The sequence below is a fragment of the Danio aesculapii genome, chromosome 17 (assembly GCF_903798145.1).
Source record: "Danio aesculapii chromosome 17, fDanAes4.1, whole genome shotgun sequence".
NCBI lineage: Eukaryota > Metazoa > Chordata > Actinopteri > Cypriniformes > Danionidae > Danio > Danio aesculapii.
Window position 1 is genome coordinate 24,836,726 of NC_079451.1, and position 16,867 is coordinate 24,853,592.

At 38.3% G+C, this 16,867-nt stretch overlaps 1 protein-coding gene across 5 annotated transcripts in view; it reads right to left on the reverse strand.

Annotated features, from left to right (window-relative positions):
• Nucleotides 1-16,867, reverse strand: part of qkia (QKI, KH domain containing, RNA binding a) — an 84,106-nt gene that overhangs the window by 40,179 nt on the left and 27,060 nt on the right. For all 5 annotated transcript variants that reach the window (XM_056476899.1, XM_056476898.1, XM_056476904.1 and 2 more), the window contains exon 3: nucleotides 2,593-2,709. In XM_056476899.1, coding sequence (XP_056332874.1) covers nucleotides 2,593-2,709 — 117 coding nt within the window. The remainder of the gene's footprint in view (nucleotides 1-2,592; nucleotides 2,710-16,867) is intronic.

A 16,867-nucleotide genomic window follows, 5' to 3' on the forward strand; every position in this document is an offset into this window, starting at 1 on the left:
AATAAATAAAAGTGTGAAAGGATGATAACAGTAAAAAAAAAAAAAAAAAAGATTTCACAAAATACACTTGGGCAGTCGCTAATATACCTGGGCGGCCCAAGTAAAGTCTATGTGTGGGAATTCTGTTTGAATTTTTCACATTGTGACCATCCGAGATGCAGTAAAGCATCCACCATGCATTAACAAGTTCAGATGAGTCTCTTGTGGCCACTTGAGTTTTGATTCCATTAACACTCTTCCCTCTTATTTTGCCACACTGTCCATAGCCTTCATGGTGACAATCAGCATGACAAACAAGATGGCAACATTTCAGTTGTAACCTGTGTGTTTTGGTATAACCGTGAAGTATGGCCACCTTGCTTATATGCAATTTCTCACAACACTGCCAAGAATGATGATTTGTTAGGTCAGAAGGTGTAGAGTAGGTGATCTTTCGCAATCAAACTTAAGATCCATTTTTGACACCCCTGAAAGTGGCTAAACGTTGAAAACAGATTAAAAAAAAAAAAAAAAGAGAGAAACATTTAGGGATTAATGGCAAATGTTCATTGGTTGTGGAGAATTACGTCAGTGGAACAGCATGTGCTCCCTGTAGTAACAGTCAGTTGTGTCAGCTTTTAGCTCAATTGAAAATCAGCGGAAACACGGTATCACAGGTACCCCAGCCAAGAATCAGCAATATCTCAGTGGAAAAAAGGGTTATATAGTAAGTGAGGAGACTTCTTTAAGAAACTCTAAATAGGAGGTGGTAAAGTTCAATCTCTGTATTGTGGAACCATTTAGTCATTCAGACAATAGAGTGTTTTGCATTCAGCAGAGCATCGAAAGATACAACCACTACAGAAATGTTAAATAAATGAAGAGACACAAGAGAGAAGTCTTTCTAGGATTAATCCATTGCTGCATCAAGCCCCCAAGTTCACACATATGGCTTCTCCAGAGGGGAGCACAGCTGGGGCTCAGGTGTGTGTGTGGTAATGCTAATGCACAGTGATGAGGATTTCCTGATAAAACAAATCCACTGGGACACTGACAGAGAAACTCAGAAAAAGACTAGACTATACAAATCTTGCTGATTCCAGGAAACAAGGTGGACTGCTCAAGACTATAACATTAAATCAGCTCAGTTGCTTACTACAGAATCTGCCATTTCTTCTGATTTCTCAGAGTGTATTGCTGAGCAGTTACAAGTACAAATGTCAATTTGCACGACTGGAGAAAGTCTCTGCTAGAGCCAATGAGTCTGTACTACATAACTCCTGAAGCCATAATTTCCCATCAGGCAGGGTTTAGCTCTTTCTCTGCTGATCCCACAGTGGATGTCTGAGTCATCTGAGAATGTAAAGCATGGTTTAGGCTCTACTTTTCAGTATGTCTACCATGTGCTTTTGTTCTTTCTGACATCCACAACACCACATACTGGACATAGAATTGGGCCTCAGCCGGAGCACTGCAAGCTAACAGTGAGTGGAAAAAAAATAGGACTGAATAAATGATTGAATTGGCTCATTAGAGACAAACTAGATCCAAATGGCAAACGTCAGCAGAACGCTGTCCGCGAAGGAAAAAGAAGGGGTTCCAAATTGCAACTAAGTGGTCACATTTGTCCAGCTGGTTCAAAATGTCCGACTGGTGCAACAATTTTGTTCTAACGTGTGCTGGTACCCCACTTTTTCTTTATTTGCTGCAATTTTTCACAAGAAAATCTGAAATGGTCCAATCAAACTGAACCACAAAGCATGGACAGTGAAGATCAGGTCAACATACAGCACAGATCAGTCTGAACAGTGCTGGTGTAACCTCTCCAGGTCTACTTTCAGGATTTAAACCAGCCTTGGAGGAGCACACTAACATGCATGCAAAAGAATGCAACGTTTAGCATCAATCGCTAGAGCGCCTCTAAAGGCAGAAAGATTTAGGTGTTCTTCTTACTTTCTGGCCTCTATTGCACTTACCACACCAAACCCAATTCCATCAGTGTTGTGGCACTAATGTAACCTCTTTGGATGAGCGAATAGGAATCTGAATAGGAAGCAGGTGCAATAATAAGTAAACGAAATAGTCACTAGTGTGACTCCTGAGGCCAGAGGAGTGAAGTTTTACTATAACAGTTTTTACTAGCTGTCCTCTATTTACACTGGTCACTGCTGTGGGAACTAGTTTGAAGTCAACGTTGTTGCAACCCAACTTTGGGTGAAATATGGACAAATCCAACATTGGGTTAATTTTTTTCAATTAAATTTAAATTACACGTTTTACCCTAGTGGAACATAACCAACTTTGGGTTATGGCAACCCAGAGTGTTTAATTTAAATTTGGGTTATATTTACATTCACGGTGAACTTGGGTCAGGGGTGTCCAAAATTGGTATTGGAGGACCAGTGTTTCAGTTTTAGTTCCAACCTCAATTAAACGCACCAGAACCAACTAATCAAGCATTTTCTAGGTATACTAGAAACTTCCAGGCAGGTGTGTTCAAGGAAGTTGGAGTCAACTATGCAGGACACTGGCCCTCCAGGACCGAGTTTGGACAACTCTGACTTAAGTCAATGAACTAATAAAAAAATATATATATTTCTATGCATGTCTTACCTTCTTTTTGTCTCTCATGGAGCTTCTCCCTCTCACCATGATCTTGCAGCCAGTCTCTGCTTCCAGTTGCTTCGCTGTGAGTCCACGAGGGCCAAGAATTCTCCCTACAAAATTATACTGGAAAGAAAAGAGACCAGTTAAAATGCATTCAGAAAGAGATGTCATGAAGATCATATTATTCAAAGAAATGGTTCATTAATAAATAAATGTCGATTTAAATCACTATCCTGTTATTCTAACTTTTACTGGAACATAAAAAAGGATTTATTGGCTTAAGTTTTTTAACCGTCCCAAAGAATGAAAGTTCCTGGCTTCCTGCATTGGTCTACTTTTGTCAAAAGATAAAAATGTCACGAAGGCTAAGAACAACATGATGGTGAGTGAGTAAAGCTGTACAATCTGAGCTAAGAGGCCATATAAAATACATAAAATCCTCCATCTGATACTGAGCAAAGTATGTAATTGTGCATTTCAAGAAAGGAACAAAACATTAATACATTTTATTAGTTCCAGTGTAGCTTTCTGAACAGCAAATGTCCAGAATGATTTTCAAACTAAATTCAATTCACCTTTATTTGTATAGTGCTTTTACAATGTATATTGTGTCAAAGCAGCTTCACATAAAAGGTCATAGTAAATTGCAACAGTGTAGTTCAGTTTGTAGTGTTTAAGTTCAGTTCAGTGTGGCTTTTTTCTAAACAAAAAAAAAAAAAAAGGTGAAACTACCTCAACTGACCAGGTGGCTAATCAATCTGTTACCTACGACAGCCATTTATGAGTGACAGCTTCAGGGAATGAGGATGACGGAGAGAAAAGGAAAAGCTTGAAAACATAGTCAAGCTCATGTTTGCCAAACAGAATGCTAAGCAGTGCTGCAAAGCCTCTTCTTGCTTGCGTTTCCTCCTTCCTGCTCTTCATTTTTTATGTCCTTCATAATTCTTTCTTTCTGTTATCATGCTGCGAGGCACAGAAAGGGAGGAAAGCTGGCCGTATGTAATGTAAATAAGAAATGAAACAACGGGGGAGAATTAAAGAATGGGAGGGGTCTTATCATGGCCCTTGTCCCTGACGCTGTGCTCCGGGGTTTTGTCTGAGAGCACGCTTTATTTACCTCTATAATCCTCCCAGCTTTACCATGCCTCTCCGACAGCACAGCTCCGAATAAAAATAATAAAATAAAATCCACCCTTTTTCACTCTTTATCTCTATCAGTTCACTTCTCTGACTCAGGGTAAAGACAGAGAGAGCCAGTCGCCTTGTAAGTGCTTAATCCTGTCCTGTACGAATAGAGCCCACATCCACACTACAGCTTAACATGGTTGTCGCTCCGCTTTCAAATGCTTAATCCAGTTCTGCACGCATACACTTTGGTTATTTATGAGCGTTACAGTTCAGGTAATGTCAACCAAAAAAAAAGAAATGTTAATTAAAAAACTAAAAACTGAAACTACTTTTGCTCATTTAAATTTGACTTCCGTTTCACTATTAGTCACAATGATTATGTTCTAAAATCTTTAACAATTTTGTAACCTCATCATTTACATACTTAAATACAGGGCTGTCCTGTCAGAATATTAAATATATAAATATAAATATATCAGTATTTTAAATATAAAAGTACAAAATGTGGGACAATACTGTTCAAAAATGTTTCATGTTAATTATTGTGGAATTTAAATGAACCTTTTTTGTTTTCTATTTTCCAGTACATTTTAAAATGTATTTATGTTAAGGCAATTAGTGTTGTGCAGTTAATCAAAATCAAATCGCAATTAGATTTTGAAATGTTGTGATTAGTTAAATCTCAAGTGGCTGCGATATACAATATATATGTATTAATTAATTTCCCCCGCCCAGAGCAAATGCGTAACAGTGACTAGCCAATTGAGTGAACACACTTTTGTTCTGACCAATCAGAATTGCGCAATCAAACTGTGTGAACGCCCACAATAAAAAAGGAAAACAGGAAAGTGCAGACAAGTGGGATAATGATGTCTGCTGCTTCAGAAGACTTAATAGACAAATTAATAAAGAGAAGCAGCATTGGTAATATGAGAATATTTTGGTTTCAAAGTCACAGACACCAAACAAAAACAGACCATTTTTAAGAGCTGTAACAGTAATTGTTGCCACGGCTTACAAACTGAGCTGAAGCTTGACTACAAAACTAAATCGCAAATCAAAACGCAACCACAATATTTGTTAAAATAAAGCTTAAGAGTATCTTCAATCCAAATTCATCTTTATAATGGTAACCAAAACTCCTTCCTTTTCAAGACTTGCGAATTGAATTAAAAACAAAACTTGATCAATTTTAGTGCTTCATTTCAGTACAAGTTTTTCTTGCTTTTTAAAATTCTACTAACCCTAAATTTTCAAATGTAGTGTATCTGCATTATGAGGCATTACATGCTTGCTTTGTGGAATTCTGACACACACTCACACATTGTTAACCAGCTCTGTTCATGTGATTTTTTAAAATGGCTTTTGCAAATAAAATAACATTATAAAATCCAAAAGCACTACTGCAACAACATTTCTTTCCCCAGTAGCTAGGTGATCTAACAACTAAGAAATTGAACTGTTGCCACTTTCTCATTAAAAGCCATACATCCTAAATAGGGGCTAGGTATCATTTGGGGTTATTTCGATACTTGTGCTTAATTGATACTTTTAAAACTGTACCGGTGCCAAAACAGTTCCTGAAACAATACTTTTGAGCCACAGAATTATGGTGGACGACTCTATAAAAATATTTTATTTAAAAAAAAAAAAAAAGTATCATTTTTATTAAACAATATAATTAAAGTTTTAAAGTATACATCAATTCATGTATTGCATGTTTGAATTGCATTATGATACTTCTTTTGATCATTTGCTTGTTAGTATAAACATAAGATTTGCATTTTGCAATTACCATTACATTAGCTTACTACTAACCTGTGGAAATTAGATACCCAACCCTAATCCTACAATGTTGCCGTGTCAACCATCAGGAATAACTCCTGTATTCCCTACAGGACTAAAAAGATTGAATCAGTTTTCACTCCTACATCTTTGCTGAGCTAATTAGGATCAACAGAAAGGGATCTCTAAAAGACAATGCACTATTAGACAACCCCAAAGATAAACAGAACAAAAATGTATAAACAGAAAAAAACAATGCTGTTTCTCTCCAAAGGCTTGTCATTTGAAAACAGATGACGCGTCGTAATCTGACAGCTCCAACTGTGTAGGTGGATCAGAACCGCTGGAGTTCTTTACATACATCCCGAATGCTCTCTCATGAGACTCGGGGCAGCATACACATGTAAAACTGAGTAGTGCTGTACACAGTCACATGACATCATCATCAGGAGACAGCCAGAAGTGACAATCAATGCCTTAGGTAAACATGAGCGCTGAATGTCCCTCACATAACCCTCACGTACACTGTAAACAAAAACCAGACGCTGATAAAACAGCTACAAAAATACATATCCAACGACACCGCGAACACAATGATGTGATGTCAGGATGATCAGTCATCATCAGGACTTTTATCACTTCCTCTCTTTCACAGGAGCGCAGCATCGCACCTGCATGATCTCTCTCTCTGTCTCTCCATGCAGATGAGAGCGGATTCTCCTCTGTGCGTCTGTGTGTGTTGATGTTGATTGGACATGGCAGAGAGCAGCGGCCTGATGCAGTGGGGGAAATTGCTCACTTTGAATACTGGAACCAGACAGTAATTACAGCCTGGAGGAGATGCCACCATTTTACTTTCTGTACATGGAGGCATGAGGGGAATGACACAGGGGGGGGAAGGGGAGGAAAAAACCCAGTTTTTAGACTACACGATGAGAGAATGTTTTGACTCTGGTAGCACATGTTTGTAAGAGAGCACGAAAAGGGCAGAGATCACCCACAGAAAGCCTGGAAGATTCCACTCGACCACCACATAAAAGAAAAACAACAACAAAGAGGAGGAATCTGGGTGTCAGCTCCTTTAATGAGCTCAAAAAGAGAGAAGAGAATCAAATAAAATCTAGACTCACCAGACAGACTGAAAACACATCAGCTTGACCTTAGCAGCTATTTATTCAATTTAAATGAAACTTCACATATTACAGCATAACTCAAACTAATGCCTGTATTTCAGGCAGACAGAAAGAAAAGAAATAAACTTACTGAAATAGTTTAGACAACACCAAAAATAAGCACAGGAAGAGAAACATTAGGGAATCAGACACTTCTAGTCTAGACAGCTTTGCGGAGCATAATGGGAGCTACTTTCAATGTACTTTTGTTGTATCATTATATTCAGACTGTCATTGGTTTCAAAACTTTTTGCAGTAAAGACACACTGGAAGCGGATAGAAGATTTAATAACCTCGTAAATGGCCAAAAATAGCAAATAATAACTATTATTTTATTGTAACTATCATTTAAACAATGCCTTTCATTAAACTATTAAAGATATTTACTATACGTCAATGTATTACAACTATCAGTTCATTTTGTTATGCTTAATATTACTATTATTTATGATGAAGCAGAGTCCTTTACCACATTATTATTAGATTTAGTTTCACCATTTTAACAGTGCATTTTAATTAACTATTTTATTTCATTTATTAATTATTCATCATAATGCATCACAGCTATCAGTTTATTCATTATTGCTGATGAGAGCGTGTCATTTACTACATTCTTATTATTGTTCCTTTTATTCACACCTTCTTATTATTGATAGTCAGCCTACAATAACTGCAAAAAACAACAACAACAAATAAGTATTGATTAGGTATGGGATGATAACCAGTTTCAAGGTTTACCGCCGTATGGAAAAGTCAAGGTTTAAAAACCATAAACATTTTCTGTTATACCGTTCCTAAGGTATATGTAAGGTTTTTACGTGGTTTTGAAACTAACAAAAATTGTAGATATCATTAATTTAATTGAATTATTTAATCTGACATCTTTACTGTTCCAAAACTGTATAAATGTTTCCTAAAATGAAATGTATCGTGTTGAATAGGGGGGGGGGGGGGGGGGGGGGGGGTAAAGTAGTTGTTTTTTACCCAGACAATTAAATAGAAGTTATTGTTAAGCAGTTATCACAATACCGTGAAACTGTGATATTGTTATCCAAGGTTATCATACCATCAGAAATGTATACCAGCCCATGCCTAGTAATGATTCATTTTATTTTTAACAGAATTGTTTTATTAGTTCAAATTCAGCCACATTCATATGCACTCTAACTCTATGAACAGGCTCCTAATAGAGGGTAAATGCAGAATCAATCTCTTTCTGCTGCCAATTGGTTACGTCACCGTGAACCTTGGTAACATGTTTGCATAACTGAAAAATCTATATGCTGTGCACGGGAGTGTGCGTGTGTGCGTGGGTGTCAGTGTTAAGCTGTAGGGATGTATAACAGAACAGCCTAAATGTGAGAGCAAGCAGAGAGTTGAGCAGTTCAGGGACGCAGCCAAGGGACCTGACAGAGACAAACGAGCAGCAACGCTAACGCAACATTATACCTCCTGCCCTCCCTTCTCTCCGCTTCTGCCTCGCTCTCCTCCATCACAATCACTCCACCCTGCTCGTAAGGTCATGGCCCTTCATTGCTGAACGTTTAACGTGTACTGGTAACAGCATGACCAAGAGCACACATCTGCCCTTCAGAAATGTGCTGAGAAAAGACAATGAGGAGGAGGAGGTAGGGAGGACAAGGGGATTATTAGAATAGCAGTCACTTCTAAAGTGAAATGGTAAAGGAGTGGCGTGTAGAAACACCAATCTTTAATTTCAAGACATGTGAAGGTCAAAGTTTAAAAGATCAAGTGCTGAAGATCAAGTGGCTCATTCAGAATAATACATCACCCATTGGCCTAGGTTAACCACTGGATGTGCTCCATCGGTAGTCAATGTTTCTATATAAAAACATGTTTTTTTGATAGGGTGCAGTCAGACATGGTATCAGTTTTTCCACGGCCAATCAAAATGCAGCAGTAAGCATTCGCAGACTGCAACTGTCAGCATTTATTCAAATAAAGCAGTGGTTGTTGACAAATTACAAATCAACACACAAGGTCAAAAGGTCAACAGCTCAGCAAAGCTTCCATCTACAGTCTAAAATGTTAAGACTATACCCTAACCACTCTTAAAATGTGAGGAAAAAAAACTGCCATACACCTCAATCTGATTGTATGCATGCACAAAAGCATGTTATCTGCTTGTTAAGTTGTGATGTATGAAATCCTGTTTCCGGGTCCAAGCGGCTACTCATTTCAATTGAGAAAATATTCGTTTAAGACCACTTTTTAAGTCATATCACATATCAAAGAGAATTCTATATAAAATCATGGTGTACACAACAGTCTCTGTACTTGCTGGATCACAGACATCAAAATTTTAACAATGTATTAAAAATTAATGGCCATCGGATATTAGTCATATATATATATCTATAGATGGATAGATAAATAGGTGTTTTTCAAAAGTATTACATCACTTTGTAAACGTTTAATATTACCATTTGATGAGCCTCCCCATACAGTTTAATAAAGCGCTTGGACTCGGAAGCCGCTTCACGGGACGTCACACTTAACAATTGGATGAATATTGAATGATCTTATGAATGATCCATTCAAGGATGTACATTATTCATTATATGTGTATTTGTGTGGACATTTTTGTTGTTGTTGCTGTTATTGTAATTTGGCTGTGTTAAGCCTGGTTCATACTCTATGCGTTCGCTAGATCGCTTGAGTGCGCACAGCAGATGTGCAGTCATCGCTGTGATTGCAAAGGTTCGCTTTGGGTGCGCACGACATGATTTTGTGATGCATCAAAGTTTGATTAAAAAAAAAGTTATATAAATCTTTACAATAATCATCAAAATTATTTATAAAAATTAGAAAAATAATACGTTTAAATCTTGAAAAATATTAATGATATGAAGTAGTTGCATTAAGTATAAAAGCCTTGTCTGTTTTGTACCCCTTTAATGCAAACAGCATTTTTTTTTTGGTCAAAAAGCCTATTTTTATTATCCATTAAACTTGATTTGAAAAACTATTAGCTAATGCTCTAAATTCTAGAGGGATGTTCTAACTTTGGGCATTACAAAATTATTAAATGGAAAATATTACAAAAGGGACAAAACTACACGAGCAAGTTAGCTTAGTAGAAGCTAGAAACTTAGCTCATTTTGTTTACATCAATTTATCAGATAAGGGCAAGTGATGAAAATTCTGCAAATGTTGCATTAGTAGAGGTTCTGATCAGTTGTGGACAGCACAAGAAAATGTGAAGGGGGAAACGAGCGCTTACAACAGCTAATCCAGCAAGTTGGGGGGGGAGAAGAAAAAAAATCTGAGGTAATGCATCCAACTGGGGCCTCCCGGTGGAGTGATACAAGATGCACTGTACTCTCCGTCTCTCACACAAACAAACTGAAACAACAATCTGCTCGCCACAGTGTAAGCACATCTGTCACAGGAGTTGTGAAAAAAAAAGGATCAGAAAACAGTCGCCTTTCTCGCTACATTGCTTCAGTATTCTACCCGCTCGTCTGTTTTTCAGTCAGTTCAGTAAACAGGTGTCAGCACACAGCATCACCTTTGCCTCATCTCGCTCTGCAGCTTCACACATCCTCTCTATTCAGCACTTCATTTCTTACCTTAGTCATCCCTGTACACCTCCTCGCTCCATCTCTGTGCCCCATATATTTGCATTTTGTCTTGCTCCCTGCATCACATTTAGTTCAATCCTCCAGAGGGAAAGAGGAAAACATTACAATCCATGATCATTCCGCTGCTGTCTCTGCAACGTCTGCTTGCTTTCTGCATTATTTCATCATAAGAAATGAAATCTCAAAAGTTTCAGCATATCATTCAATTAATCTATAGGCCATATTTCTACAGAGAAAGTGAGATGGAGAAACTGAGTGTAAGAGCGAGAGAAGGAAGGAGAGATAACCTATTGGATGCCCTTGCTAATTACTAATTAACCTGTGTTAAGCAAGCGTGCGGTGCGGCAGAGCTGAGAAACGGTTTCATCTCCGTGAGCAGCTGTGGATGCGAGACAAGTTAGGAATGGAGGTCTGACTCTTGTTTGTAAAAAAGGTTAATTTATTTATTTATTTATTTTTATACAACAGCACAGCCAATCCATGGCTATTGTACGAACTACATTAACAGTCTGGATATCTTAATCCTTGAACACTGGGCTGAATTACCTTTGACAGTGTAGCTTTAATAACTCAACTCAATAAATAAATACTTTTAGACAAGTTGTGAGCTTGGAGTCCAAATTAATTGCGATGTGAAATAGACCTGGCTCTCATACAAAATAATAGAAGGACAATAAATAGCCAACATATCTTACTATGAATAAGCTGTCCTCTTAGGTTGCCACAAACAAATACAAAGCGAAACTAGTGTAGTCTGACTCAGACAAGACTCCAAGCAAGTTCTTTTTATGAAGTGTTATATATTCACGGGCCACTTTATAAGGTACACCTGTCCAATTGCACGTTAACGCAAATTTCTAATCAGCCAATAAAAATGGCAGCATTTAGGTATGTAGACATGGTCAAGACGATCTGCTGCAGTTCAAACAGAGCATCAGAATGGGGAAGAAAGGTGATTTAAGTGACTTTGAATGTGGCATGGTTGTTGGTGCCAGACGGCTGGTCTGAGTATTTCAGAAACTGCTGATCTACTGGGATTTGAGGCGAACGTTGAGGCGGATAGGCTACCGCAGCAGAAGACCACACCAGGTGCCACTCCTGTCAGCTAAGAACAGGAAACTAAGGCTACAATTCACACAGGGTCATCAAAACTGGACAATAGAAGATTGGAAAAACATCATCTGGTCTGATGAGTCTCAATTGCTGCTGCGACACTCAGACAGTAGGGTCATAATTTAGCATCAACAACATGAAAGCATGGAAAGCTGCCTTGCATCATCGGTTCAGGCTGGTGGTGGTGGTGTAATAGTGTGGGGGATATTTTCTTGGCAAACTTTGGAACCATTAGTACCAATTAAGCATTGTGTCAATGCCACAGCCTACCTGAGTATTGTTGCTGATTATGTTCATCTCTTTATGACCACAGTGTACCCATCTTCTGATGGCTACTTCCAGCAGGATAACACATCATGTCATAAAGTGCAAATCATCTCAGACTGGTTTCTTGAACATGACAATAAGTTCACTGTACTCAAATGGACTCCACAGTCACCAGACCTCAATCCAATAGAGCACCTTTGGGGTGTGGTGGAACGGGACATTCACATAATGGATGTGCATCTGACAAATCTGCAGTAACTGCATGATGCTATCATATCAATATGGATTAAAATCTCAAAGGAATATTTCCAGTACCTTGTTGAATCTATGCCACGAAGGATTACGGCAGTTCTGAAGGCAAAGGTGGGTTTCAACCTGGTACTAGCTGTTCCTAAAAGTGGCCAGTAAGTGTTTGTAATATGATTCCATGACTGACATTCACATTATTTTCAGCGCTGAGAGAACAAAAAAGACTTTTCAATCTTTAGAATTATTTTTTTTAAAGCAGTTGATTTTGATTAAAAGTTGTTTAAGAACTGTTTTCTATGTTCGATATTACAATATCCCATTACTCCGTATGATTATGAAATATAGATGTAGGTTCAGTTTTAATCTACCCAATAGCTGTGGCTCTAAATTTCCTTTCATTGATCATTCATCATTTACAAATTGATATTAAAAAAGTGAAACTTTAGAAGTGCTACAGAATATTTTAAGAGTTTTCTAAGAGAATTTATATGAGTTCAGCAAACAAATGAGCCATCAAGGATCAGTTAAGCCAGCATCACTTCTTACACTCCATTCCAAATGATCTCATCCAAAATGAATAGGACTTAAGTTGCAATACGACAATCCAAATACTGAATAGCCGGTCCAAATTAGACTTCTATTCTTCTCTCCTCTATATCCCTCACTTTTTGTGTGTGTGTGTGTGTGTGTGTGTGTGTGTGCGTGTGTGTAATAATTTAGAGGGCAGAAAATCCAATCTGAAACATTATGACATGAGTCCTTTGAGAGCAAAGTAATTACTCTCTCTAAAGAGAATGAGAGATGGATGGATGAGAGAGAGAAAGAGACAGAGAGATAGAGAGAGAGATAGAGAGAGAGAAAGAGAGACATAGAGAGAGAGACAGAGAGAGAGAAAGAGAGACATAGAGAGAGAGAGACATAGAGAGAGAGAGAGAGAGAGAGAGGTAGCCTGTTATCCCTAATATAAATCACGTTTTTTTTTTTATCTAGTTACCTCTCTCTCTCTCTTTTGTTTAATCCTTTCTAAACACCAGGAGCAAAATCAATCTTTGTAAGCTCCAAGCATTTAGTCCTGACACACAATAACAATATAGAAGCAAACAAAAGCCAAATGAGCGCAGTGGTGGTGTGGTAAACAGGTGGTTTAACAGATGACTAGTGTTACTAAAAGCTACAGCTCCATTTACACTTAATCACTTAACAGAGGCTTTAATCCAAAGCGAATTAAAAAATGAGAAAAAGCCTGACAGATTTATCATTCTACAGTCAGCAATATTAGCAGTACCGCAATACTGAATATTAGCAGCCAACTAGTATAAAGAAAGAAAAAATCTGAAAGATAGCCAATTAAATGCTTAATATTACACCATTACATCATATATAACAAGACATCTAGATATGGACATATTACTAATAGAAATAGTGTTGTCACTAAAAGGAAAAGCTTTTACTTATTGAAATGGACCTTCATTTGAGAAAACCTAGAAGATGAAAGCTGCGTCACTTTGCTTTGACTGTCAGTCCTGCCCTCTTTCTCTCAGAGCCAAATGTAATTTGTGTCTGAATTAACACGAGCATGCTGAACAGGGCAGAGGAGGCAGTGAGGATGTAATCTCTCCCTCTCTCTGATTCAGCCCACTGCACTGGACACACACACACACAATTTCATATGCATCCCTGAAGATGCTGTTGGCTTCTAGTCCACCTGCCAAGACAGTCTGCGGAGGCCCCCAATTACAGTCTCTGAAATTCATCAGCCACACACACAGTGGCTTAGTTTCAAAACCTAGCAAGCAGCCTTCACAGACACTGTTTTCTGGGCATCACAGGCATTTTGGAACGCATCCATGATGGTCAAATCTGCTGATTTGGTACTACAGACAGCAACTAATCCTAAAACAATCTAGTACGTTCATTACGAATGACTTTATCTATGGCTTGTTTGGATTTCAGCACATTCTTAGCATGTAGGCAGGCTACTCTCATTAGGCTTAAAACACAGACTTTTGGACAACTTAGGAAGGTTTCACTTATTAGGAGAAGACAAACATCCTTAAAAAATGCCCCAAATAAGAAGCAGCGGTGCTATAATTTTTAAACTGCACTTCTGAGAGCCCGCTGAAAATATGAAACATCTGCATGCACAAATGGCAATTAAGAACAAACGTCTGGGAAATGAAAAGGCGCACATCTACAGAAAAGCATAAGTGGCGAAGAGGGGTCTGTGTTGAGGCAAGCCTCCTCTGATGAATCAGTAAGCTTTTTAGAAATGACTCCATGTCATTTGCGAGGCTTGATTGGAGTCCTTTGGCTTCAAAAGCCCCAGTAATAACCTGCAAATTAAAACTGGAGGCTTTAGACTGATCTCCAAGCTACCAAACCACCAATATTGCACTCATAAAAAAAAAACGGGTCCCACATAGCAGCTTTCCTATTTCCCAGCAGCGAGAGGAGAAAATCACGATGAAAAACCTTCACGACTCTGGGCATTAGATGGGAGACCCAACTGTCCTCATCTTAAGGATGATTCTATAAATATCTTGATGCTTTGATGAGCTCATTGCGGTTTAATGGTAGCATCTTTGCTGTTAAATCAGCCAGAAGCCAGAGGTGACCACTTCCTGAATGGCAGGGAGTTGGTGTCAACCACACATGCCATGAGAGAATTTAGTTCCATCACAATGAGCTGATGCAGATGTATATTCATACAGGTGTTTGTGCAATTGGTAAACCATATGTAACCTGCTAAATGAATCAGAATTATTTAAATGGCCCTGTGGCCATAGACTTTACCCACAGACATACATCTTCATAACATCGTGTTCGACGTGCAACGCGTACGCTGCAATGTTACAACAGAAAACAGTTTGTAGACGACAGGTGATGTAACAGGATTTTTCCAAGGAGAGAGGAAGCTAAACGTCTCGCTGAAACTCACTGCCAGCACTAGGCAAAAGACAAAGATAGAGTAAGAGAGAGGGGGAGGAAAACTGTCACTTCCAGATAGACCTGGTCTGTCAGCCATCTTTTTTTTTTCCCCCTCACTCACATACAAGTCAGTCTTTTCCATCTGTAAAGCTCAGGAGAGAGAGGCTGTTACTGTATATAGACAGAGGTTTATAAACAGGCCAGCTACTGGAGTGCTCTCAAAGAGGTGTTGAAGGTTGTGGGTCGTCCCTGACGTTTGATCTAAGGTAAGATGCTTCTGATTGGCTACATAAGTGTGCACAAGCTCACAAACACAAACACTTTAACTGTAAACTAACAGGGTCACATTTGCAGGACAAGCTATTTTTATTAAATGGACATTCTGTGCTCAAGACACAGGAACCAAGACCTAATTATGCATGAGTGTGCAGGCTGAAATACTGATAGAATATATTAATTAGCGGGGATTGCCACAGTATGATAACAGTATGTGTGTGTCACGATACATTATTATTGTGATATAAGATACAATACTGCGATTTTAAATACATGGCAATCTTCTGTGAAATATCATAATTACCTTTTTTAACTTTAGTTCATGCCCCCACAGGGGAACCGTTTTAAATAAAAACATTTCTCAATGTTTCTAACTTCAAAATAATTGCTTTATTATCAATCACACTATGACGAACAATTTGCTGATTGACGATGTTTTTAAATGCTTCCTTGAAAGCTTGAAACGCTGTCAGTGATGTCATCGGCACACAAGCAGTGTTCAGCTTTTTCTGACGACTCCTCCCTCAACATTTCATTGGCTGTGGTCTGGTAGCTTGACTAAGCGGTTGGGGAACTAGTTGTTGTCAGATCTTGTAGTGTATGACCCCCCTCTTGTGGATTATTTACGTAGTGTTGTGTAGTGTGAACACCACAGAGATTAAAAGACACAAAATCAAGTCACGTAGTGTGAACAGCACAGCGATCTGCCGATGTTTAAAATCCTGTAGTGTGAACTAGGCATTAAGTGCAAAACTTGCTTGAAATCACAAAAGCAATTGCAGCTAAATAAGGAGGTGGGAAGTGCAGCGAGTTTCCCTAAATGAGATAGAGGTAAACATTACCATGAACATCATAATAAAGGCATAAACGCATTGTGTTTTTGTGCTGAAGTCATGTTAAATCCGTTTTATCTGTATTGTACAATGTATATTTGTAAGGTTTTCGTGCATGTTATATATATATATATATATAAGAGGAAACAAAAAATCATTGTATATATGCTGTTATGTTTAAATAATTTCCCGTTAAATATGTGTGAAGGTCATGTGATTATCAGGAAGACCATTTCTCAGACATGTTCTGTGTTCTCGCGGTCTCCCGAGTTCTTCGAGGTAACCTGGCAAGACTGGTTTTCACAAGAAAGAAAGTCCCTTCTCTGCATTTTTGGAATTGAGAAACAGCCCATGTCTCTTCTTTGTTGCTTTTTTGCTGCTTGCATGTGAGAGCGCCTCTCTGCCCTTTGAAGGAGATTTACTTGTGCATGTGCATTAGAATTGCAGGTTTTGCTGAATCGTAAATTGTTAAAATATTGGCAACATTTCGATATGGGCATTTATGCATCAAGATAATATTGCTGTGATACTATGGTCTATTGATATTTGCCTGCACTTTTTGATTGACTTATGCTCTTTATTTAATTCTTATGTCATTTCACATGTTATTTTCTATTCAATGTATTGTGAATGATGAGAGTTAGCTGATCATGGTTGTGGTCTGAAAATTTAAATTTTCTGAAACAATTTCTACACAGAAAAGACAAGGAGTGGAGTAAGTTTAGTCTATCCAGAGACTATTTTCCGTTTATTATTGGAGCAGTAAAGCATGAGCGGATGTCTAGTCTGGAACAAGGGGTCTGACCTTGGTGGACCCATGTGTGTGGTTCTTCCTGCACACTTTTACCTTCACTCGACACTTTAAACAAGACCTCTCTCTCCTCCATTAGCCTTCACTTTAAAATAATCTGTTACAATACAAGTG